General features: G+C 40.6%; 1 protein-coding gene across 7 annotated transcripts in view; it reads left to right on the forward strand.

The window, feature by feature from the left end:
• Positions 1–25,611, forward strand: part of ABLIM1 (actin binding LIM protein 1) — a 190,751-nt gene that overhangs the window by 151,604 nt on the left and 13,536 nt on the right. For 2 of the 7 annotated variants that reach the window (XM_077182837.1, XM_077182844.1), the window contains exons 10-18: positions 1,018–1,095; positions 3,182–3,337; positions 8,436–8,471; positions 9,725–9,854; positions 18,190–18,294; positions 20,592–20,639; positions 23,161–23,307; positions 25,006–25,097; positions 25,233–25,320. In XM_077182837.1, coding sequence (XP_077038952.1) covers positions 1,018–1,095; positions 3,182–3,337; positions 8,436–8,471; positions 9,725–9,854; positions 18,190–18,294; positions 20,592–20,639; positions 23,161–23,307; positions 25,006–25,097; positions 25,233–25,320 — 880 coding nt within the window. The remainder of the gene's footprint in view (positions 1–1,017; positions 1,096–3,181; positions 3,338–8,435; positions 8,472–9,724; positions 9,855–18,189; positions 18,295–20,591; positions 20,640–23,160; positions 23,308–25,005; positions 25,098–25,232; positions 25,321–25,611) is intronic. The other 5 variants (XM_077182839.1, XM_077182838.1, XM_077182840.1 and 2 more) reach the window with 5 other exon arrangements.

Here is a 25,611-nt window from a genome sequence, read left to right on the forward strand (position 1 = left end):
CATCAGAGTCTTGTGCTGACACAAAGTTTTGTGATGGGATTTGGTTCTTCGCAGTCATGTTAGGGAGCAAAAATTGTTGATGGTTTCTCAGTTTTAGTTGGGATGTGGTTGACTTGACTGCCTTTGTGTAAGTGCTGTGTGCCAAGTTTAGGAGTAATCATCACAGTAACCAGGGAGACTTTTGATCAAATAGAATACTTTGCAAATGCATCAGGTTTTCAGGATCCCCACAGGTCATCAGTTGTTTTCTCTCCTTTCACAGAACTTCCCCCAGGGCATCAGTGTCTGTTCAGTCCTGAAAAAGTGTTGGAAAATCTACTAAATATAGCAACACTGGCTCTGTAGGGATGAGAGTGTTCCCATGAGTTTCAGTTTGCAGGACATTGTCTTTAAACATCATGACTTTTGCAGTATGGGGAATCATGACACTGCAACCAACATTTGACTTCCCTGCTGCATCTTGGTTGTGCTGCAGATGTAGGGAACAGCTCCAAGCAAAGGACTTCAGGTCCTTTTACTTAGGAAGACTGAATTCAGTTCTGCTGATGTCATTCCTAATGGAAGTCCAGGGATTGAACAGCTGGAAAGAGATTACATGTGTGCTGTGCCCCTCACAACAGTTTTGTCTGCTGGACTGCTGATCCCTGCAGTGGTTTGTGAACTAACCTGTTGCTAAAATGACCAGCAGGACTGTCCTGGATGGTTCTTTGTATGGCTCCTACAGTGTCTCTGCAGGTGTTGTTTGATTTTGTTCATTATTGTTGTCAGTCTGGTCTTTTACACTGTATGATTTAGAAAACCTCTTCCCCTCTCACACCACTCCTTCCCCTACCCAAAAAAAAATAAAACCAAACCCCACTTGCCTCACAAGATTGTGGAATTTGCCAGAATGCTTGCATTTGTGTTGACATTTTTCTTAAATTCGGTTATTTTCAAGATATATGCAGATTTCTTCACTCAAAGTTGCCAACATTAATGGCTTCAGATTGCTCTCAAAAGTTCCCTTTTGTTTTTCAGCCTACAAGAACATCATCAGAAAGCATTTATTCCAGACCAGGTTCCAGTATACCTGGCTCTCCAGGCCACACTATCTATGTAAGTATTCCTGCTGATGAATAAGCTGCTGAGCCTTTGCTTGCACATGAGCTACTCATGCTGAAATAAATCACTTTTATACTGATGCTTTATTTTAGTGCTTAAATTGTTAAAACCTTCACCATGTAGCCTTTATAGCTGCAGGGTTTCAAGAGCAGGGTAGGCCTTTTCCAGGTCACATTTCTCTTGGAAAGGTACAGTAAATCTTTGGATGTCACTTTGTGGTGTGAAGAGGGATAGAGGGCAGAGGGGTCATTTGACTTTGTAAGGATTTTGTGAGGAGATCTGTGCACTTTGATACACAATTTTTGAGAGGTCTGCTCTCTGCACCCGGGACATGTAGGGAGCAGGGTCAACTACACTGAAAGAAACCAATCTGATCCAACACCTTCCAGGTCAGAAATTAGATTTTTCAGTTGTGAAAGGAAAGGTGGTTTTAATTTAGGGAAAAAAATGCTATTAAGCAGAATGCTAAATCACTGATTTTATCAATAACCTTGAGATTATAAAGATGAAAATGTAGGGTAAAATCCAGAAATTAGGCAGTTACATTTATAATAATGCAGAAAACAAGGTCCAAAATTAAAAATCTCACGTCCTGAGTTAAACTCTAGTTCTATGCATTTCAACAACCACAAAAATAAGCTGATATATGAAAAGTGTTTACACTGCATATATCAAAAGACAAAGCATGTCCTGGAGAACTGCCATTATGTGGGTAATATCAACTTCATAATCTGTTGCTTATGAAAATAAATTGTTGCTCAAAATCACTGTCTGTGGAGCAACATGGCAGCCTAGATCAAGGTCTACAAAAGTATCTGTAATAATTTATATTGGATTAAGAGTATCCAGACATATTTTCACCTCATTAACAAACTGGTAAAAATCTTAGAGAAATAACATATATTGATATACCTAAATATTTTAAGGATTAAAATGGTTTAAGGTATTTTTTAATATCTGGTAATTAAAAGCTAAACAGATTTGAGTCTGTTTGTAGAGAGTGAATGTCCCAAATATTTTAAACCTTGCTTCTCTAGTAAGAAAGGTTTTGTTTCTAGTTTAAGGCATTGCTAAAGAACCACCAAGACCAGTGGTTGTTAAAGAGCTTGTGAAATGCATATTAATCTCTAATTACTAGGTGCTAGGACTGAGAAAGAGCAGAAGTGAATGTGAGTTTCCTCATGCAGTCTACCATGAATAAAGTATCTTTTAAAAGTGTTGAAAAACAATTTGAATATATTTCAGTTTTAGTCATAAATGTATTTCTCTAAGGTAGATAAAAATGATGATTTATTTAAAGTCTTTCTGTAAGTAAAGAAATATATTAGTTATCTAAACTAAATGTAAGGCCTCTTTCTGTCTCCCTGTAATGGGTGCAGCTGACTTGGGAATTTATGTCCTACTTCTACTTTTTTAACTAGTCAAGATCTCCTTGCAGTCTTAGTGAAAAAAAAAAAAATAGTCCATGCCTGCACTATGTGGTTGGTAAGGAGTGGATGCTTTAGTCAGAAGCTTGGGCATAGGATGAGTGATGAATGCAATGTAATTATTTTATCTGGTAGTTTGGATACCCAGTCCTGACAGTCTCCTTGTCTTTTTATTTCCTTCCAATAAGTTCTGTTTCCTCTTGTGTGCACAGTTATAAATTGAGTATCTGTCTGTGGTCTTCAGCATGAAATCCTTTTGTAATCTCTGTAATCTGCAAACTAAATTGATGTTATCACCCATTTTGCATATGGGAAAACAAGAGCAGAAAGGTGAAAATACTTGCCTGAGGCCACAAAATGAGTCATGGGCAGAGCTGAAGTTTCCAGCTCACTACTGGGGATAAAAAAACTTTTGTAACTAGATCTATATGTGCCATGTTCTTTCTTCCCTAAGAGAAGAGAAAACACTGTGAGCTGCTGCAGAGGAGGCCTGCTGGAGAAGAACAAGAAGCATTCACTCCAGATGTAGGGTGCCAAAAAGGGGTTTCCATAGCAACAGTGTGACAACAAATACACAAAATCATGAATTGTGTAAAACAGAAATTGCCAGTGTATTTGTGTAAGTTAATTTATCTTCTGTCTTTGACCTTTAGGCAAAAGTAGACAATGAAATCCTTGATTACAAGGATTTAGCAGCCATTCCCAAAGTCAAGGCCATTTATGACATTGAACGTCCAGACCTAATTACTTATGAGCCATTCTACACCTCCGCCTACGAGGACAGACAGGAGAGACAGAGTCTTGGAGAGGTAATGACCCATTACCAGCACCTCATTCTGCTGTGCACTGCATCCAGAGCCTGCTTTGCTTCCCATGGGCACTGCTGGAGGTGGCTGCTGCTGCTCACACTGCTTTGTGTCTGTCTCATCTGGGGTACGGGGAGCGCTCACGGTGCTGCCTCACGTGTGGGGCTGCAGGGTTAGACACACCCACATCAGCACGGGGCAGCTCTGCACGCTGTCCCTGTGTGCCTCCTCATGACTCCCATGGATATCTAATCTTTGGGAATGGCAAGGCACGTGGGGCAAAAGCCAGTGTGCTGTTGTGCCTCCTCATAACTCCCAGGGGTATCTAATCTTTGGGAATGGCAAGGCACGTGGGGCAAAAGCCAGTGTGCTGTTGTGCCTCCTCATAACTCCCATGGGTATCTAATCTTTGGGAATGGCAAGGCATGTGGGGCAAAAGCCAGTGTGCTGTTGTGCTGTGGAGCACCAATATTCACAGGAGGATAGGAGGAATACCATGATATTCTATGGACTAGGAGAGCAGGATACTTATCTCACAGAAATATATATCACCAGAGCACTTTGCCAGACATACTGGATAAAATTGTGTCAGGATGAAGTGCTCTTCCACCTGGGAAAGCAGGTTAATTGTGTTATACAAATACCTTCTTCACGTTTTGACCTGCTGACATTTATTAAGGGTTCTTGTATCACACAGCAATAAGAAAAAGCTATGTCATTTATTCTTCTAAACTTGTATGTGAAGGTGTCTTTCAGATTGGTGGTCCCCAGTTTTCTCAGGTGAATTTCCATAGCTGCAAATACTATTTACATTATTCCAGTGCAGTCTGTGGAGCAGGCTTCGTGATGTAATACCATCTGTCTGTGAATCAGACTTCCTGAAAGCAAATCTAAATGGACATGGAAATGGATTTACTGCTGCAATCTCAGTGACCTTACTGACTGTAACTGAATTGAGTATGAAGATAAGTTGAAGAAAGAATTACAGTAAATCATTCAGGCACCAGTGGTCTGTAGATCACCAGCTCAGTGTGACTAATGATCTGTTTTCTTATCAGTGTTCTGCCCACCAGCAGGTCAGAACTACATCAGTTTTTCTCCTTTGTTCTTAAATGTTTTATAGAGCTAGTTTTTCAAATCATGAATTGGAAATTCAGCTCAGGAATGAAATAAGAGATTAACAGGTCAGAACATTACAGAATTTCTCCCCTCCAATTTATGTTGGTAGTGAATCCAGCTGGCATCTGGTTCAAAACCACAGTGAGACGCATTGGTGACCTCTGACCAGTTCCAACAGGCCTGACCCGTTCCACAAAACCTGCTACAAACACGTCTCTTGTTAGTCACATGGGGGGAATGAATCTCACCAGAGAAGGGGAACTGCATGTTAATCCTTAAAGGGGAGCTTCTTACTGACAAAGCAGTATGTTGGAAGCTGATAAAGCACTATGGTGTAAGTTGTCTGCTTTTATGCTTGTTCTGAGAATAAGCAAAAGCCCTTGGGGTTTTCTTACACCATATTTTCACCAGCATTAAATTCAGTTAATTTCTAGTGAGTACAGAAATTTGTTCTGGAAACAAAAGGAGCTCTCACCTTCTTTTCAGAAGACCTTGGGTCTTCACCCAATGCCGCTGCTGACTTCTGTCACCTTGGGCAAGTTACCTCACCTCTTTGTATCTGTTTCTCATCCCTTCCCTTGCCCTAATGAGAACACAAGCCCATTGGGGTGGAGTGATCCCTTACCCTGTGTTTGTGTTGTGGTAATCGAGTGACAGCAGTCTTGGTACAACGTATATCAGTCCCCATCATCTTTAAAAAGCAAAGAAGGCGACATGTTTCAGTTGTGCAGTGATTTATCCTGCATTCTCTTTGCAAAGGGTGTGGATGTGGTGGTGTTTAATAAAAGGGGACCCTCTGTTTATGCATGAAGAACGAGAAATGCCCCTCACTGTGGTGGTGTTTGCGGGTCCCCAGGACGAGGGAAGAGATGAGAATCTTGACTGCATGTTTCAGAAGGCTGATTTATTATTTTATGATATATATTATATTAAAAGAAAATGATACATTAGAACTATACTAAAGAAAGAGAGACATCAGAAAGCTAGAAAGAAATTACTTTTGTGACTGACCAGGGTCCCAACACAGCTGGACCTGTGCTTGGCCATTAATTAAAAACAATCCACATGAGACCAATCAAAGATGCACCTGCCACATTCCACAGCTGCAGATAATTATTGTTTACATTGCGTTTCTGAGGCCTCTCAGCTTCTCAAGAGAAAAATCCTAGCAAAGGATTTTTCAGAAAATATGTCTGTGACACCTCACCATGATTTAAAAAGGAAAAAAAAAAATCAGCAGTCTCAGAAACGAGAGATTTTTGGCTGTACAAGTGAAGATGCACTGAGATGGACACAAACCGTAATTCTAGGGAATAGGCTGCCAGCAAACGATAGATTTTGGGCACAGAAAGCGAGAAAACAGCGTGGCAGTGAGCAGGGCCGGCTGGGGCTGTGCTCCTGGGGCAGGGCCGAGCAGAGCAGAGCAGGGAAAGGCCGGGCCGGGCCGGGCGGGTTCCCGGCCTCCAGCCCTCCCTCACTCCCTCACTCACTCCCTCCCTCCCTCATCCCGCGCTGTCCCGGCGCCCTCTCGCGGGGAGCGCGGGCTGGCTCCGCCTGTCATCGCCCTCGGAAACACAAACCAGATCGGAAATTAATTGTTTCATTAAATTAATTAATTAAAGTTCCCAGAAACTGCCAGGTATTCAGGTTCTTCGGGACCTGTCACTCCTGCCTTGCAAGTAGCAGCCTGGTGAGCACTGAGGCTGTTGTCAGCTCCCGCTTTTGTTGCGTATATATTGAGAAGCAGCACTTTATGTCCTTTATTTCAAGTATTCTGTTTGTTGAAAGCACTAAATGCTCTGAAACACCTTTCACTAAACAAGCAGACATGAAATGAAAAAAAGGATTTTTTCTAACATGATAGATGCTTCCAAATGGAGCAGGAATCCCACCTGTAGTTCAGTTAAAAGACAGCTAAAATAGATCAGTGTGACATGCAGAATGACACCTGTAAAAGTTGGCAGAAATTTCCCAGACAACAAAATGACTCGTGAGGCTTCAGGTATTAGAGGAGACTCTGAGATCACAAAGGAATAGAGAATTGGGACTGTTGCCGTAGAAATTTTTATATAAGTTTGGTCAGAACAAGTCCTATTTCTCTTCCCCTTCTCTTTCCCCTTCTTCCTTTTCTGGAGCCATCACTGTATTTCCACTGGCCTGCTGTTCTGGGATGGAGCTGCTTTTCTCACTCACCTGTACAGTGTGTTTCAAACTGATCACAGTGTGGCCTTCTGTGATAGACCAGGTTTTGAAAGACCTGGAGAAACAAACATTCCTTGGCAGCCTCCAAGTTTGAGATCTGACAGTTCACCTGTGCATGATGAAACAGCAACTTGGTTGCAGAGTGAGCTTCCGTTTCCCAAAAAGCCATGAGACAACATCAGCTAGTGATGGAGTAAAAATACATGAAAGGAAAAATACCTGTATTCAGCATGCCACTTTCTGGGCTGCCTTCCCAGTCTTAGATTCCTGTGACTACTTTTTACTGTAGCCATTACCTCAGCATCCAGGTAACCCTAGCAGATGATAGAAATTCATTTATTTAGAGTAACACATGAATTGCTAGGAGAAAAATGTGAGAATGCACCTCACAACATGTGCTTTTTTCATTCATATTGAAAGTTTTAGGTTATCTCTCAGTTTTTGTAGAGGATGTTTTTCCAAAGCAAGGAGGAAGGTGGAGCAAAGTTTTTACAGCTGCTGCTGTTAGATGATAGGAATTAGGAAAATATGAATATAAAATATTTTCAAGACTTTGATGGAAAGTAGCAAAAACAGTTTCTAACAGCTTTATGGAAATTTGCTGAAAATGAGATGTCCTGTATCCAATAACAAACGTTGCTCCTTTGTTTGGATACTTGGCATTCCCAGTGTCACTAGCTCCATGAGAGTGAATGGTCTCTCAATCCAAAGTTTATGGATATCTACCAGCTGGATATTTATTACCAGAAACTCTGCATACATTTTACACTACTGCTGTTGTACATTAGTGTAGTAGTTGGACCAGAATCAGCTGTTTTGCTTCTGAGATATTATCTTAATAGCTATATCATTCTATAATTGTGGTCTTATTTAAAAGCATAATCTCTTGCCCAGTTTACTATGACAAATAATATTGAAGTTTTGTGCACAAAGGAAATAATGAAATCCTGATCTCCCGGCTTCACATTGCCTGGTGGTTGAAGAGCACATAACTGGTAATTACACATAGCCTTTATTCTTGTTTGTACCAGCAGCATATGCATAATCATATGTTTCTTCTAAAGGCATTTCTTGCCTCAGTTTCCCTGTGTGTTACAGAAACTTTTCATAATATTGTGCATATTTCTGCCCACTGGCCTTTGTGCAGTTCTTTCAATACACATGCTTGTAATTCCTGTCTGTTCTCCTTACGTAACCATGGAGCAACACAGAGATTCAAAGGAGGTCATATCAAAGAAATGTTGATGACAACTACGTGCTCCTTTGAATGGGTATGAAATGTAAGGCCTTGGGGAGAAGCACATTTTTGCCAGAGTGTGTGTGTTGGAGGGAAAACATGCTTCATCCTAAAAGATATTCTGAGTTTTCATTTTCCATGCAAAGCTCTGAGTTAAGTTTATTTATTTTCGATTTCCATTTTAAAGATTTCTTCATGACAGGCATGGTTGTTAAATTAATAACTCTTTCTGATTTTGATCTTTACAGCTATGTTTTAATTACCACAATGATTAGATGGCTAAGATGATCTTGCATGGTACTTGACTGAATTAATCACGCCTAAAAAGATTCTCCCAGAAACATTAAACATCAGTGATTTATGGACCAGTCCCTGAGCCATGTGGAAAAAGCAGGTTCCAGTGCTGGAAGGGTCTCAATAATTTCTGTATTGCCACTTTACACTGTCATATGTCAGAGTACCTGCAGCAATGTTTAGATTACCATTTTCTGGCCCACCATATGCAATGATGTTTCATAACCTTATTTTTTTATGTCTTTGCAGTCTCCAAGGACTTTATCACCCACCCCTTCTGCAGAAGTAAGTTTGGTGGAACCTTTGGGGCCAGTGTCCTTCTGTGATTAGAATTATTCCCTCGAGCCAGTGCAGGTGTTTGGTTTGTTGTCAGTCAGATCCGTCTGTGTTTGCCACACAGGCATGTTTTCTCAATGTTGAAACTTAACAAAAATTATTTCTAAGAAGGAAACATGAAGCTCTTATTGTACAAGAAGTGGAGCTGCCACTCCTCCCACTAAAGCAGAGCCCTTTGTCCAGCAGGTGTCACTTCTGGTGCATTCCTGCTCCTCGTGGCACAGGCAGATTCAGGTCTTGAGAGCTGCAGGATTTACAGCAGATAAAATGCTGCTCTAAGCATCCAAATAACAACCCATGTTTGCTGCTGAAACATTTGCAGTTTTTTCTTGAAGAAAACATAACTATGGTCTGGTTTGGTTTTGCTTTGTCAGAGGAGTTAGTTTGAACATCATAATAATTTGGAAGAGTTGGGAAGTCATTTGTCAGGATACAATTGATGCCCCTGCAGAATCATTATCATTGCATTATCCTGTTGCTTATTTGCAACATCAAAGTTGTACTTATTGCTACTAGTTAAAAATTAAGGGACTGCAAAATTTCTTGTAAATCTTCATGCATTATCGGTCCTTTCCCTTTTGTCCTGGTTTAGTTTGCTTCAAGGAGGGGTGGGTGGGTGAGGATGTCATTTGTTTTGAGGGTTTTTTTTGTTTGTTTGTTTCTTTTATTGGCTTTTGTACCTCCAGGAAACCAAGTAAACTGAATTTTGCTGTACAAGATGTCATGTTTTCAGATGCATGGGGAATCTGATTTGGATAAAAATACCTGCTGATACAGCTGGTGACACATGGTCACTTTAGCCACAGAGAGCTCTCTGCTGCAGCTATTGAATTCTTGCTGGTCTCAAAGCTCCATTAGCTTGCTGATGGCCAGTTGATGTGTCTTGTGCAGGACACTGCAGGACACACATGCTCTGGATGCAGCTTCCCTTGTAGAGTCGGGGAATGTGGGCAAATCTAGGATTGTTACAGAGCTTAATAGAAATCACAAGTGGAGTTGGAACCTTCCACGACTGAATTCTGACTATAAAAATGGGTTGGAGCAGATCCTGGTAGAGCAGTGCTAATGGAGTCGGTTGAAAGCTTAAGGGATGTTGCTATTTCAGTCGCTTCTGCTGATGCCTTCAGATCCACAGAACTTAAGTGCTGCTGAAAATGTGTTGTGTGCATTTCCATTTACCAGCGGCTGCCTCTGTCCTGCAGGGCTACCAGGACGTTCGGGACCGCATGATTCACAGGTCTACCAGCCAGGGCTCCATTAACTCTCCCGTGTACAGCCGCCACAGCTACACCCCCACCATGTCACGTTCCCCCCAGCACTTCCACAGACCTGGTAAGGCCAACTGCATTGCAGATCCATGCAAAGATATGGTTTCTTTATTATGCCACTCAGTGGTGCAGTGAAGCACTTCTTTCTCTTAGAAGTGGAAGTTTCGGATTGAAAAATTGTTGTGTATTTTAATGTCTCGTTTTCTACCTGGTTTTTTGTTCTGGATTGACATAGTCTTTTGCACTAGGCTGACTGTTTCTTGCATCATAAATATGCATCTTCTAGTTTTGTTTCCAATCAGTTCTTTTAAAAATATTTGTATGTTTCTGAAAGCAAGCAAAAATTTGCAGCAGTGAATGGCAAAGTTCATTCTGGAGTTTGGGAAAAGTATCACGTATTGGAAACAAAAATTATGGCTTGACTGCACAGAAGTTAGTAATTTAGGTTTATTCCCTTGTAAAAAATTCCTTTAAAGCTTGGTGCAGCCATAGAATCTCATATTCAGAAGCAAAACACCCATATGTTCCAAATTGCTTGTCATTTTATAAGACATGGACTCAGAAAGTATCTTTTTAATTAAAGCTGTAGGCAATTGCCTGGGAACACTTGAAAACATACTTTATTTTCTGGTTTAGCAGTGCAGTAAAGAAAATGTACAGGTCATTCAGGTTCCCAGTGCCTTCAAAATTACTGGTTGTGTATCTAAAAGCAAGATATGAAAATGAACTATTCATCCACACCCAAAATGCATAAAAATGTATGGCTAAATGCTACTCATTGAAAACTTTTCAAGACTGATTTTATTGTGTATGGTAATGAATTAAATCTTTGTGATCTGTTTTTAAATTAATTTATACAATTGCATGGTTTCATCTTCCTTGGTGATTACAGCTGAACAGTTGGGATGCCAAAAGCCCATATGCAATAGGAGCTGCATTTTTAAAATTAAAGATTGATAATAGAGCCACCACTGTGGAACTTGAATGCTGTAGCCATTTCCTAGTGGGGGTGGGCTGAAAGCAGCCAATTGTATCTGTCAGTGAATGCCTTATTTAAGGGACCCAAGGGAGGTGGGACAGAAGCAAATTGTGTCTGATACTTAGTGCTGACAACATGACTGTGTTTTAAGATGACGTTACAACTGAAACTGAAAGAGACTTGAAAACGTGAAAAAGCTGCAAACTTCTGTCCCTTGGTTCTCCATGTCTGAGGGGATTTTTCCATTTTTATCTGTTGTCTCAGGGATATGAACAAATCCAGGTCCTATTCCAGACTTGACTGTGATTGAGTTTTACTGTCTGTGTTCAGTCAAAGGCCTTCCCCAGAAGCAATCTTTGTTTATGTAACTCTTGTGATGGGCAGATGGGCTCAAGCCAGACTTGTGATCCAATGTAGAATCTTCCAAAGTCCACAGCCTGAAGGATTTTCTGGAGAGATATTTGTTCAAACTTATCTATGTTCAGATGATCTCATCTTGGGCTCACCTGTTACTGATCCTCATATGACACAGAAGTAATTCTGTATATTTTGTCATTTGATGTTTCCTACCATGTTTTGGGGTAATTGTTAAAGCTACTTGAATAATTTTCCTACAGTAATTAAAGCTACTTGAATAATTTTCCTACATATATGTTTGTGCTATTATTCAATGAATAATTATTTATTGAATAATAGCACAAACATATATGTTTTTTTCCTCCTAATAGCAATTCTTTTCACCATGTTATTTTGCAAGAATAATTTCTCTCTGAATACACCCAGTGGCCCCAGATCACTTCTCTTTTGCTCCCAGCTAGCCCTTGAGAGAGAAGTGAACTGCTGTACTGACGTTGTCAGGATAAGGTTCTTCAAAAATCAAGTGCTACAAGTTCTGAAAAAGTTTGCAGCCTTTTCCTCCCATGGTGCCCTAGCTGATGTTGGCAGCATTTTTGGAATGTCTTAAAACAATAGAAAACAGCTTGCATGCCTCTTGACTGACATTTTTTGGTCAGGGACTTTTCAAACCAGCTGTTTTCTTAACTAATTGAGCGTCAACGTTTGTGATGTTTGCATGCTGGTAGCAGGCTACTTTCTGGTAACAAGGCATTGCTCAGAACCTCATTAAGCCAATGATGTTATGCTAAATTAGCCATGCAGTTCAAACCTAAGCCTCTCTTCTAACACTTCCTGTAATTTTGTTCTTAACATTTACGGGCCCTTTGGTGCGTCTTTAACCGTTCTGTTGTTTTCTTTTCTCCTTCCTTCTTTCCAGAATCCTAATTGTTCAATGCCTTTTTTTTTTCCCGCTTCCTTCGAAGCCTCCTTCCCTGCCTGTCTCTTATTGCTTTTCTTTGTCTCCGTTCTGTCCTGCCCCTGCCTCCCCGTGGCCGCAGAGCTGCTGGCTCTGGGCGCGCGGCGCGTGGCACCCCCGCGCTCCAGCGGCCCCGCGCTCCACGACTCCCGCCCCAACTCCCCATTCCGACACCACTTCATCCCCCATGCCAAAGGTAAGGAGCCAGGCCTCTCTCCAGGGACTACCCTCCAGGCTGGAGACCTGTTGGCGCTCTGGCAGAGCTGTGAAGGCGTGGCTCTGGGAGGTTGCCTATGGCTGTGTAGCTGAGCATGCCTCGAAATGTGCTGCTGCACTCAGAACTACGTTTAGAATAGACATAATGTCCTTTTTTTGGAGGAAATATGTCATTTCTAAGGGCCCTAGTTGAAGAGTCACCAAGCTTTTACCTGGTAGAAATACACAGAGAAACATTGTCATTTATTACTTAGAACCTGTATGTGCCGGATTTAGCTTCTTTCTAAAGCAGTACACAACAATCCCTTCAGCAGTTAGTTTATCAAATTTAATTATTACTGCCCCATTCTTAAAACATGCAGTGAAAATTTGATTAGTTAGTTTGTCAAATTTAATTATTACTGCCCCATTCTTAAAACATGCAGTGAAAATTTGATTACAGCATTGCCTGAATGAGAGCAAGGTGATCAAAACTATGAAGAAGGGAGAAAAAAAAGAGATTATATAAAGATCAATGGCAAAATGGAACTTAATCGTTGTTATTCACCTTGGCAATAATTAGGGCCCAACATAGTAAAATTGAAATCTCTAGGCCTCTCCTCAACTAGTGCAAATCAGCAGGCTCTGCTGAAGACAGTAGCACTGCAAGGATTTACATTATTTGAGGATCTGGTCTTTTGTTCAATCTTTTACTTTCCATGGTTTGATTTGGAGGAGGATTCTTCTTTCACTGTGTCCCTTCAAGGGACTCATTTAGTTCAGTGATCTTTTAGTTTTGTTTCTTGCTTTTTGTGAATGGGGTTTTACTCTGAGTTCTATTGGAGCACTTGGCTGGGCCATCTCTTCTCTTTGGGGGGAGAAGGTCATAGCTTATATCACCTACAAGAGCTCAGAAAGACAAAGCTGAGTAAATTGAACATAGATTCCAATCTGGCACCATTGATTAATATAGATATTCATAAACTGAAGGTATTCAAAAGCAGTTGCAAGAAAGTTGTTGCCATGAAGTTTCAAGAAATGCTAATAGATCTCAACATCATAGCTCTTTAAGCATTCAGATCACCATCACTAATTTTACTCTCTCCTTTTTTAAGATGATTTTTGATAATCTGCACTGTCCACTTTTCTACTATGTCTCTGTTTTAAAAAAAAAATCTCACTTAAAAAGATTGGGACCCTTAAAAATAGCTATACTGCTCATTTCAGCATGCAGTTAATTCATAGGCCTTGCAATTTCAACATTTCTTTGCTGTAAATCCAAATTAATGCTCACACTCTTTCAGGTGGCATTTTCATTCTTTTTCTGTTGAGAAAATAGCTTCTTCAACAGATAAATGGGAAGAACTATTGGAAATCCATGCTTATTGTTGTCAGATTGCAAAGAATCACCTTGGCATGTAGGTCAGGTATCTTTCTCAGTTATTGTTAGAGAAGTGGGATTGCAAATGCTGCAGACAGAGGCGGGGAGTATGGTTTTTGTCAGATATGTCCTGAAAGATGTTGCAGGAATCCTCAATTTTCAGAAGGCCTGGACAGCATTTATGTGTCATAACTCAGCCAAGCTGCTGAAAGCTCAAATTCATACCACTGTGACAGAAGAGGCACCATGTGATCTTTTTAGTGGCTCAGCCTTTCTCTCTTGTACTTTTAGCAAGAAGGTGACCTTGATGTTGGTTTGTAAGATTTCACAAAACAAAAACTTTTGGGGTTTTTCCCTTTAGGAGTCAGAAAACACAGGTCATGTCTCAACTGCTTTGGTAAAGGGGCATGATTTCCCAGCAGCATAATGATAACTGAAGTGTCATATGACACATTACACCTGTGTTATTCTGTATATTCAGGCCAGAAAAGAAGGCATTTAGACCAGTTTCAGTGTGTTTTCATACAATATAAGGCTTAAAGAAGCATAATGATTAAACCTCATAAAAACAGCCAAAAGTAAAGAAATTGGAGGAGTGAAAGGGGCTAAAGATGCCTTAGAGTGAGAGTTTGTTGATATAACATATATGTTGAAAAAGCTAGAAGAGTGTGTAATATTCATCAGCTTAGACTTCATTTAATCTAATTTGGACTCTCCATTGAATTTGGTCTTGTCTCAATAAAGCACTGTCTTTGCTATGAAAGAATCAAAACAAGTCCACGAATGAAAGAAACCCTGACCCTTCTGAAATCAGAGACAAAACCCTCATTGAGAGCCAGGATTTCATCTTGCATGCCTAGAATTTTTCAGAGGCATTCAAGAATATTGCAAAGCCCCCATAAGATTTCCATGTAAAAGGGTTCCCAAGTAATGTGTATTCCTTTGCTCACAGACCTTCCCATGAGGAATCTACACACCTTCATAGAGAATTTGGACCTTGGTTTTCACAGGTTCCCTCTTTCCTTCCCTGAGGCAGGTCTCTGAAATCAAATGCTTTCTGTACCTGGTGACTGTTTCCAGGGTTTTGTGGATGCAGGTGAAAGTTCTGTTCTGAAAGACAGTTGAGTATTTGCTTTTCAATGATTTTCAGTTTCATGTGTGAAATAAAGGCTACACATCTGGACAAGAAGATGTATGATAGCTTGACAAAACCTGAACAGGAGTAAGGGTTTCAGGTACTTCTGAGCTTGTTTTCCTCTGTCTACTCAGAAGTAGAGCAACTAAACTGGAACCTGACAGAAGGCTCAATGTTGGTTACAAGTTGACAGAAGGCTCAGTGTTGGTTGCTTATGGGTTTTTTGGCCTGATTCTGTGAGCTGAGCTTGTGAATCCCACAGTGAGCCCAGTGGTGAGCACTTCAGAAGGCAGCAGGGACCTGCATTATACTGGGCTGTGTGTGGGCAAGGAGTTCTATTCCTGGCTGTTAGGGCAGCTTGCCTAACAAATTCAGCTGTAGAAAACAACTACCTGATGGAGCAAAGAGAATGAAAGTGAAAAAAGCCTCTGAATTTCCTTTTTGCTGTGCTTTAGTGATTGATTTTTACATTAAGCTTGTTCCAGTATCTCTTAACATCCCCCCACCTACACACAGACATAATCAACTTCATGACAAGGGTGTGAGAATTAGTTCTTTCTACAGTGTTGGTGAGCTGGAGTGCTCTTGTTGCTTTGGGAGTTAAGAGTAGTTACAGCTTATCTGCAACAGTGAGAGCCATTTCTGTGCAGGCAAAGAACCCAGATTTAATGGGTTTTTATGTAAAGCTGCAAGCAGGCTGCCCACGAGGCCCTGGGAGACAGGTACAAGCAGCCAGGAGCTCTGCTTTCCTCTGTGCACATGCACATTCTGCTGATGTTGGCACTGCTTCCATAAATTGTGGGTGGTTTTGCAGCTGCATCCCGAGCACTTAAGCCTCGTTAGGAGAGTGGGCTCCTCAGGGATGGCCTAATGGGAATCTAAGTGGATGTACCATTCCTTCCTGAACAGATTGGAGGCAGTGAGGCTGCCATCCTAGGAAGTGTGAAGGGGAGTTATTTCTTACTACTAGCAGGAGTCATTAGGTACCCCAGGAAATAGAAGCCAACAGAGGCATCTGTAAAGCATCACGTGCAGGATGATACGGCAGTAACTGCCTGCCTGGTGCTGGGTGCATTATACAACGTGTCCAGTCCTCTCTGAACAAATTATCTGTGTCCCTGATGCAAGACCAGCCAGCATACATTTATGGGTGTGAGCACACTTAGTTGTGTCTAGAGGTGGAGAGGGGACTAAGAAGAAGGGCTTTAAGAAGGGTTTCCTCCCTGCATTTGTAGTGTTGGTGATAGAAGCTTTCAAATTGAACATGCACACATTTAGTCTACCAGTTCCCAATGGGTAAAATGTATTTGTGACTCCTCTGTTGAGACAAGTCCACGGGTCAATAAATCCCTTTTGGTTTTTTTCTTCCATTGAGTATAATTGCCAAAGGAAGCAAAAAGGCAGAGTGTCATGTTCTCTATAAACAACTAACTGTATCTCAAGACATATTAATATTGATGGGGTTTTTTCCTTATAAAACAATGATTTTGCTGAAAAGTAACTCATAATTTCTCAGTAGAATCAAGAGACATAAGTAAAATCAAGTGAGGTGTTTCACCATCACAATATCTCAAAGGGTGGAGAAGCAGAACACAATACTGGAATTGCTAAATAAAGGGCCATAGATTGAGATAAACAATAATGTTTAACTAATCATTCATGCTGCTTTTCAGAGTTAGCAAACCTAATCCTTTCTGTTACCTGGCCAGAAGCCCAGCATCACTGCACCCAGAATAGAAAACCACCATCAACACATCTGATTGAGAGAGCATCATGTCATTTAGGGCTGAAATGTCAAAGTGATAAATACAGAATTTTGCACATGCATTCTTCTGGACAAATTTTGTATAGCCAAGCCCCCTGAACTGTGCGTGTAATTTTTAAAACATTCATATACAGTGGGTTAACTTGTATACTGGCTGAATCCTCTGGGGCACATTTCAGCAAGGTTTTTTAAAGAGTATTTTTTTTTCTCCTTTAGTGACTTTTAGATTGGTAGATGACTGCTCAAGTAAAAGAGAATTTCTTGTGTAAATTGTAAGGAAAACTTCTTTTTTCCTTCTCCCACACCTATTTCCCCACCCCAAATAGATAGTCTGCTGAGTCTAAGGTTTTTGGTCCTATAACAGGACATAGGAAACAGGCTTGAATTTTTTTTTTCATATGTTTTATAGCCCTTCTGTATTTGTTATCATTCCCTCCTCTGCCCTCCATTTTTTTTCCTGCTTTCCTAATCAACATTTATAGGGTTTTTTAAGCCCTTGTGCATTATTTAAAAATGGAAGGGATTTGATGTTCCCCTACTTTTCACTGCTGGGGTCACTCCCACCCATGTGAAATAAGCACCTGTGTGGATGGTTTTTCTTTGTGTGAGTTTGCTCTAGTTTGAAGAACAGCACAATAAAAGAGGCAGCTGCATTCTTTCAAGGTACACACACACACACAGATATGAATGGATATCTGGCTGTTAAGTGTTGATACTTGGAATCCACCATCGTGGTTGTGCAGCAGCCCTCACTCCCTGCCCAGGCACAGAAACTTTCAGGGCTGTTGGGTTGCTGTGGTGCATTGCCAGGAGGCAAAGGGATAATTCCAGTAAGAGTAATCCTACAAATGGAACAAACTGGGTGTGCAAACTAGAGCTAAGGTTTTTAGGTACTAGATTCAGCTTTGCTAAATCAGCAGTGGTGAAGCATTGCCATCAGAACCAAATTTGGCATTGATAGAGTTTTGGTGCGGCATGAACGAGGTGTGTGCAGCCACCAGATGGGCTGCACTGCTTTACAAATTGCTTTGCCATATCAGAATTTTCCTAAACCAGTGAAAGAGTGTTTGTGGAACAGTTATACCTTTTGATATGGGCCAAGTGACCTAACAGCTATTTTCTGTTTCTGGTTTCTGTACACTTTTGGTTTAGTGAACTGTAGTAACTGCCAGCATCTGCTTCTATCTGCTTTGGGTTTGCATATCAACTACTCTGCTCCGTGTTTGCGCCTTTTAATTCTAAATATCAATCTCTGTACTAAAAAATCATTGCTAAGTAACCTTCCATTCTTCTTTTCTGACCTGCCCATCTAATCACCAGCTACGGGCGCACAGCTCCTGCCTGCATGCCGTCAGAATGAGTCTGAGCTGCTCAAACCTCAACTCCAGCCTGAACATGAATTTTTGTCTCTGCAGGAATATCAGGGGGGGAAAAAAATTCACCAGGGCTACTACCAGCTCTCCTTATTGTTTGTATTTATACTTTTGGTTCCACTTCTTTTCTCCCTGGAGGTTTTGATTCCACTGGTTTTGTTTGGGTTTGATTGGGCTTGCTTTTTTTTTTTTTTTTAAATTTTTTTTTTATTATTGCTCTCCCTCTTCTCATTTTGTTTTCTCCATTCTTTCATTGGAGGCAATGAGCCGTCCAGCGGTCGGAACTCCCCTGTCCCCTATCGGCCTGACAGTCGCCCTCTCACTCCAACTTACGCTCAGGCCCCTAAACATTTCCATGTTCCAGGTAGGAGCTGGCACTGTGTGTGTCTCGCTGTCCTGTCACAGTGTAGAATGTAGCCTTTGTAACTCCTGTCTTGTCTCCATCCTTTCACACCGTTTACCATGGGTTGCACCCTCAGCATTTGGAACTGCTTCTGGGCTTGCTGAGAGGAGTAGTGCCTTAAGGAACGTAGGGGTTTATTGGGATTTTTGGGATTTTTACCTATTCTCTTGGTCAGGTGTTTCACTCTTAGAATGCTTCATTTTTCAGGGCTGTTTGATGGCCTGTGAGCTGTATATGAACTATGTAGGGCTTGGTTTTTCTCCCATTTGCACCAGCTGAGCACCAGCATAGCTCTAATTTTAGAGGAGTTGGTTTTGATTCACGTGCAGAAAAGAGGTGGCCAGTGAGCCATTACATATATTGTTCATTCAGATTGTTGTGGCTTGTTTCAGTCTTGAGCACAGCAATTCTAGTTTAGTGTCCCTTTCTTTCTAAAGCAGGTGAGGTTGTTCCTTGTTCTGCGCAATGGCTTGTTGTCCTCAGAGAGACCTGCAGATCCACAAGGATATGTGTGCCTTAGGATGATGTCCTTTCTATAGAGAGCAGTCTCTGTTTTGAAGTGAGCTCCACAGTTGTTCCAGCCCCTGAGGAGACCATGTGTCTTGGATTTTGATGGGATGAGCTGTGTGTCCCTAGGGTTTGGACATGCATCTGGCTGCTTCAGCACTAGCTGAAAGCCTTGTTCTACACAGTTACTTTCAGATTCCCTTCAGCCTGGTGTTCCTTCTCACTGCCAGAGGTTACTGCCCTTCCTCCTCTCCTCAGATCTGGCAGATAACCAGTTTGTGCACCCCCCTTTCAGTCAGGGTGACCTGGCTTGGCTGAGGTCGGCTCTTTTAACCGCTTAAGCTCACCTGGCTCTCGGTGCCTCACTAAACTCAAGCCTAATTGCATGAATAGCTCTGAGAAGTGACCTGGAGCATGGTGTGGGAGCTCTCCTCGCCAGCTGGGGCCCTGCAGCCACGGAAGGAGCTGTGCTCCCATCCTCCCTGCAGCTCTCTGGGGTCCTTGTGTGCAGAGGGACTGCATGACTGCCCTTGAAATGTTCCTACCTGTTTGCTGCTCAAGTGGCCATAACAGATCCCACACAGGAATGAAGTACCACAGCCTTTCTGTGCAATGAGTTTGCCTGTTTATTTAAGGATGTAGGGTTCTGCAGAGTAAGATTTGCCTCTGTTTCAATAGATTTTTAAGTTTAACTTTCCTTAACACCAAAGGCAAAGTTGTCTCCTATAACACTTTAATTGGATCTGTGATACAGCACATGTGTTTCTGAAATTCCTTTTCATCTTTCACTCTAATGTAACTGAAAACTTTTTTCAGGCAGCATAAAGTAGCAAAATGGGTTTCTGACGTTAATTTTCTAGATCCCTGTAGTTCAATTTGCTCTTCTAATAGGATTTTGGCACATTTTTGCACTATAGTGCTGATTTTGGATTAGCTTTTATATTTGTAGCTGTGCTGAATACATGAAATGTTGGCTGGGGTGGGAAGGTAGTTTAGAACAAAATGGTTCCTGTCTTAGATTATTTGGAAAAATATGGTATCATTTAGACATGCTGTAGATTTTACTGCTTAAGAGTTCTGGGAAATGTTTTTATTCTGATTTACATAGGTAATATGCAATATGGTGGGCCTTATATAAAAAAATTACAGAAAAAAGAAAGAAAATCTGTCCTTATAGTTTGAGAATTAGTAGCATAACAGTGAACATTGCATAAAGAATTGCTTTGACTCACTGAAGTGTGGCTGTTGTTGCCTGTTCAAAACAGTGTCCTAGGTGGCTATTTTGTTCTCTGGATTTTGAAGTGAATTGTAGGCTCACTGCATTCTCCTCTGTTCAATCCAGCCAGTCAGTTGGAAAGAAAATTGAGCTGTTCTGACCGAAGCACAATTTTCCACAGAAGTTATTTGGGGTAGTTTTCCCCAAATGGCTTGTATCTTCACCATTGAAATGTCTTGCCTGCTTACATTTCTTCTCTTTTGTCCCACTCTAAAATTGATGGTTCATGAGTTGATGCATCCACATGTTACAGAATCAGCTCCAAAGGACTTCATACCACATGTCTTTGACTTTTCACTTGTTCTTATGTTTTCTTTTCTTTAAATAATCTGGTTTTGTATAATACTAGAAATAGTTTTCTGGCTTTTTCTTGTGCTACATCCTTGATTTGGTCTATCTATTGCTTCAGTGGTTATCTTTATCTACAACTGAAGTAGTTTTCACATTTCCTTTTTTCTGTTTTTTAATATCACAGATCAAGGTGTCAACATTTACAGGAAACCGCCCATCTACAAACAACACGGTAAATGACCTTTCCCTTTTTATTTCAAAACTGGAGTGTCAGCTGAATTTAAACGTGTGCAATTAGTGAAAAGCATTCAGGTTTTGCTTTGCAAGCATAAAAATTTAGTAGTCCAAGCTTGAAATGGCTGTAATTGCATGTTCTGGAAAGTGATTATGTTCTAAAGCCTGTTGTTTCATTTGGATTATATGGTTAATATTGCCGTGTGGATATTAATGGCAAAATTGCTATTAGCTGAGATTTTGCTGTTTGCATTATGATACTTTGCAGCATTTCTCTTCTTTAAGCTTTTATTTTAAGAGTACAGGTACTGGTCATGTTAAATGAATTAACAGCAGACTGATCTCTGACAGGGACTTCACAAAATATCCTTATTTTAAACAGATACAGTACAATAATTTATTTCAGCAGCAAAGATGGAGATGTTATAATCAGACTGGAATTCCAAATGTACCTTTAATGTGGCTTTAAATAAGAATCTTTAATTAGTGAAGATATTATAGGTGACTTATCAGTGACAGGGCTAATTTGACTCTCAGCCATGTGATGCAGCTCAGGTAGTTTGCTGTACTTGTTTTTCCAGGTGTTTGGGTTCTGAGTTGGACAGCAGCGTTAGTGCTCTGAGATTTCTGGTGTTGGTGTTGTCATAGGAAGTCTGAAATGACAGTGATGGCAGAAGCCCACAGCCTTGCCTATCTTTAGTCCTACAGGGGAAGGCTGCATTATAAAGGAGTGTGTTCACTCTTATAAGGAACATTATAAAGGAATCATCATAAAGGAGTGTGTTCACTCTTATAAGGAACATTATAAAGGAATCATCACAAAGGAGTGTGTTCACTCTTATAAGGAACATTATAAAGGAATCATCATAAAGGAGTGTGTTCACTCTTATAAGGAACATTATAAAGGAATCATCATAAAGGAGTGTGTTCATTCTTATAAGGAACATTATAAAGGAATCATCACAGAGGAGTGTGTTCACTCTTCCCTCCTGCTGTGAACAGACAGCTGTGCATAGGAGATGGTTTTTATTTACGTCAGTGAAAGATGACTCCATTAATTATAGACTCTGAATTTTCATCCCTTTGCAGATGTTTTATCCAGTGAAATGTATTTAGGGTTAAGTAGCAAATCAGCAGCACTGCAGGGCTTAGATGAACAGCTGGCTGAGAGCCAGTGAGCTGGGGTGAGCAGGAAAGCCCACAAGTCCATTCTGTAGTCAGGAGTGAGCACTGCAGATACTGCTCTACTATCACATCAGGGTTTTCCCCTCTTTCTTTTTTAAGTTTCAAACCGTATGCTCATTTTGAAAAAAAAGTCTTAACATTGTTTCTGTTTATTTTTATGGTTTTAATGTATCTCCTCACCTCCCATTAACATATGAATGTTTAACCACTGACATCACCAATTCTAATGCGTAAGTACTGTTTGAAGTCATGCTTTTGTAAACTCTGACCAGCTCCCTCCATGCCTGCAGTTATGCTTAGAGTTTTCCAATCATCAACTGCTCAGAATTCCCAATGATATCTAACACTGATGTTGTTTAACTACCTGGAACGTGTTGGATGAGCAACACAGTACATCCCTTTGTTAAAAAATATCTTTCTGTTAAAAAAAAAGGAAAGAAAATTCTGGAACTGTTGCTACTGATACAATAGCCTCATATAAGCAAAGGTGATTTGAGCTAACACATTTTCCAGCTCAGAGTTAGTTAAGGTTGGGTTTAATGTACACTGAATCCTATTAGATGTTTTGGTTTTTTATTTATTTTTTAATGTCAAGAAGAGAAAGCCATAATGCACATCCTCACATGCTTTTACAAGGCTTTGGCTTAAAATAGAATTAAAGTGGAAGCCCCACTACCAAGCTGTTTTGCTGGTGAGGTTCATTGCTTTGCAAGTGCCTTGCCCTGCCAAGTTGATCTTAATGGAATTTAGTATTTATTAATAAGTTCCTATCTGCTTTTACTACTACTGCATGCTCTAAGCAAGGGTATGCAGCACAAAAAAATCCTCTTAGTTAAACATATTTGTTTCAGGTTTCTTTTCTTCTTTGTTTTGCAGCTTTTCACAGATGAAATAATTAGCATCAGTAGTGTTAGGATTTGTACTGTTACTCTGATCTATTAGTTTGCTTCCCGTAGAGGGAAAACTTATTAGTACATAAATCTGAGTTCATCTTCATAAATAATCAGCCCTCCTTAGAAGATATTGGCAAATACTGCCAGGCTGCATTTTCTCAGTCTTTCATAATCATTCTTACACCGTGAAACCCTAGTAAAATCCAAAGCTGATTTGGGGTTATCTTTGGGGTGGGGCTGTGGGAGGAGAGGAAGCTTTGATTCCAATCTATTGGCAAGAAATAGGCATTGCTTGCTTCAAACTGCAGTTGGAAAAGCAAAACATGAAAATGTTTGCTTTTGGAAACTAACTTCTTGTAAAGTATAACATTTTGCCAAAATAAGGCTGACTTTGTGCTGCTCCAGATGATGACATAGCTAAGTTCCCTGATTGCCATCTAGATGCAGCTGCCTTGGCAGCACAGAGCAAGTCCTCCGAGGATATCATCAAGTCCTCCAAGTTCCCAGCAGCTCATGCACCAGCACCCAACGAGATACCAAAGATTGAGACTGACCACTGGCCAGGCCCTCCCTCCCTGGCTGCCATAGGTATGGAAACACAAACCATTCATTTCTGCAGCTCCAAAGGTACTGCTGACCAGGGCACACGGACAGTGCAGCTGCAAAAAGGTGGAGGAGAGGTGGTGTCCACCTGATGCTCACCACAAAGTGTAGTTCTGGTGAGACCACTGAGTGTCTGAGTCTGAAACTGTTGAATTGCACTGAGTAGAAGAGGCTTTGCTAAAGGACTCTGGGATTGATCACACTGATATTAACCCACAAGCAAATTTTTTGAACTCTAGTGCAGTAACTTAAAAAGTGTGGTGTGCCACACAATCCTAACTTCTCTCAGCTATTCCATTTAATCTTTTAAGGCTAAGCTAATAGCAAAAATTCCACAGAAAACATGATTGTTTCCAACCACATGACTAATTTCATGGCAAGAAGCAACAACTGAATTGGAACAATTAACAGACTAAATAATTCCTGATTTTCAGAGTTACTGTTTCTACAGACTTTATATTTTTCTTTTGTGTTGTAGCACTACATATATCTTATTTTCTTTTCTTTAATCCATATGCATCATCAATTTAAATTTTTTTCTTTGTATTTTTTCCCTCTGTTGGGTTTTTATTGACCCCTGTAGCATAAAATAAGCCATCTAGCCTAGATTCATTCCTGAAGTTATGTCTGAAGCACTGAGGTGTTGCTTGATTCAGGTCTCTGTGAGGGAATGTATGGCTTTCTTAACAGTGGGATCTTCACAGGAGTTTTTAGAGAGAAGACACAGGGTGGGAGAGCTCAGAGACCAACTGAAGGGGCTGCACATGCAGCAGCAGCTTTTTGAAAGTGTCCTTTAGTTGGGATTGCACCCTGACAAACATGCAGAGGAGTCCCTGAGTCACAGGAAAAATAACAACATACTGAAGCTCTCTCATCTACATACTTGAAATGTCTACATACTTTAAACACTGAGTTTGTCTAGCACAGGGTTGGTAAATAACTGTATCAGATAAAGCCCTGTGCAGAAAATAAATGGAACTGCTGTCTAAATGCTTGCAGCAATAAGCACATCCTATGTATTCATGGGATTGTCCTGGCATCCAGACTGGATTATTTCTTAAGAATATTCAAGAAAATAAAAACTATTCAATAAAAAACTAAGGAATTAAAATGTAGAACACCTGTGCCTTAATTTATTTTAGCTCTATCCAATGAATCAAATTAATTTACTTCATTTTAGACTAAAACCAGTGCCTTGTTTTTTTCAAATACGAGTGTTCATTTAGGAGACTAATGTAGTTTCATTTTCCATTTGAAATGTTAATTTAGATTTGCTTCTCTGAGTCTAGATAAAAGAGTAAATGTAAATCAGACTTTAGGTTTTCAGCTGTGATCAGTTGCTGCTGTTGCTAAATCCATGTTTCCAGAACCAGCAATGTGAGCTGCTTTCTCTATTAGAGTCAATCATGACTTTTGTATCCAGGACCATTGCTTGGCTTGGAACTTGTGCATAGTTTAAGTTCTTGTTTAGTTTATAACAAGCCTGATAACCACTGGGCAGGCTACCCAAGTGAGTTTTATTAAGAAGGAATTTTGAAAAAGTCTTTTGACTTTGCGAGGAAATACTGCTTTGTTTATTCAGCAAATCAAACTGACCAGTTCTGTGAATTAGCATTAAAATCTTGGAGCTGCAGTTGAACTGATGCACAAAGCTCTCTCTGTGCTGTGGTTTTGTGGAAGCAGGAGCTGACATGAGACGCAGATCAAGTGGAAGGGAGGAAGATGACGAGGAGCTGCAGAGACGCCGGCAGCTGCAGGAGGAGCAGCTCATGAAGGTGGTTATAAGCTTGTCCTCATGCTGTTTCTGAGCACCATCCAAAAAGTGTCCCTTTTCTTTCTGTAAGCAAATCCTACCACTGTCTTGGCCAGCTTTATTTTATTGATATGTTTTTTTTAATTGCCATTTGTAGCTCAACTCTGGTCTGGGGCAGTTAATATTGAAGGAAGAGATGGAAAAGGAGAGTCGCGGTAGGTCTGCCAGTCGTTACGATTCTCCAGGTAATTCATGGAGGCAATAAAGCTAATCATGAACAATGGGTATAAACAACACAGAATGCACACACCAAGTAGAATACACATATCAAGTATTGTCCCAGAAGAGAGACAGCTGGGAAAGCTGCTTGATACGTGTTTCTGTGGTGATCTGCCCTGAAAGAGTGGCCTGATTCATCACCTTGTTTTGTGAGGGGAGAAATGTCGTGGTTGTTTTTTTTAATTAGAAGAAATATGAGGCTGAGGATTTTCAGGCAATTTTGAGGAGAGAGCTGCTTTAATATAGATATGGAGTGG

The sequence above is a fragment of the Agelaius phoeniceus genome, chromosome 9, assembly GCF_051311805.1.
Source record: "Agelaius phoeniceus isolate bAgePho1 chromosome 9, bAgePho1.hap1, whole genome shotgun sequence".
In the NCBI taxonomy this organism is placed as follows: domain Eukaryota; kingdom Metazoa; phylum Chordata; class Aves; order Passeriformes; family Icteridae; genus Agelaius; species Agelaius phoeniceus.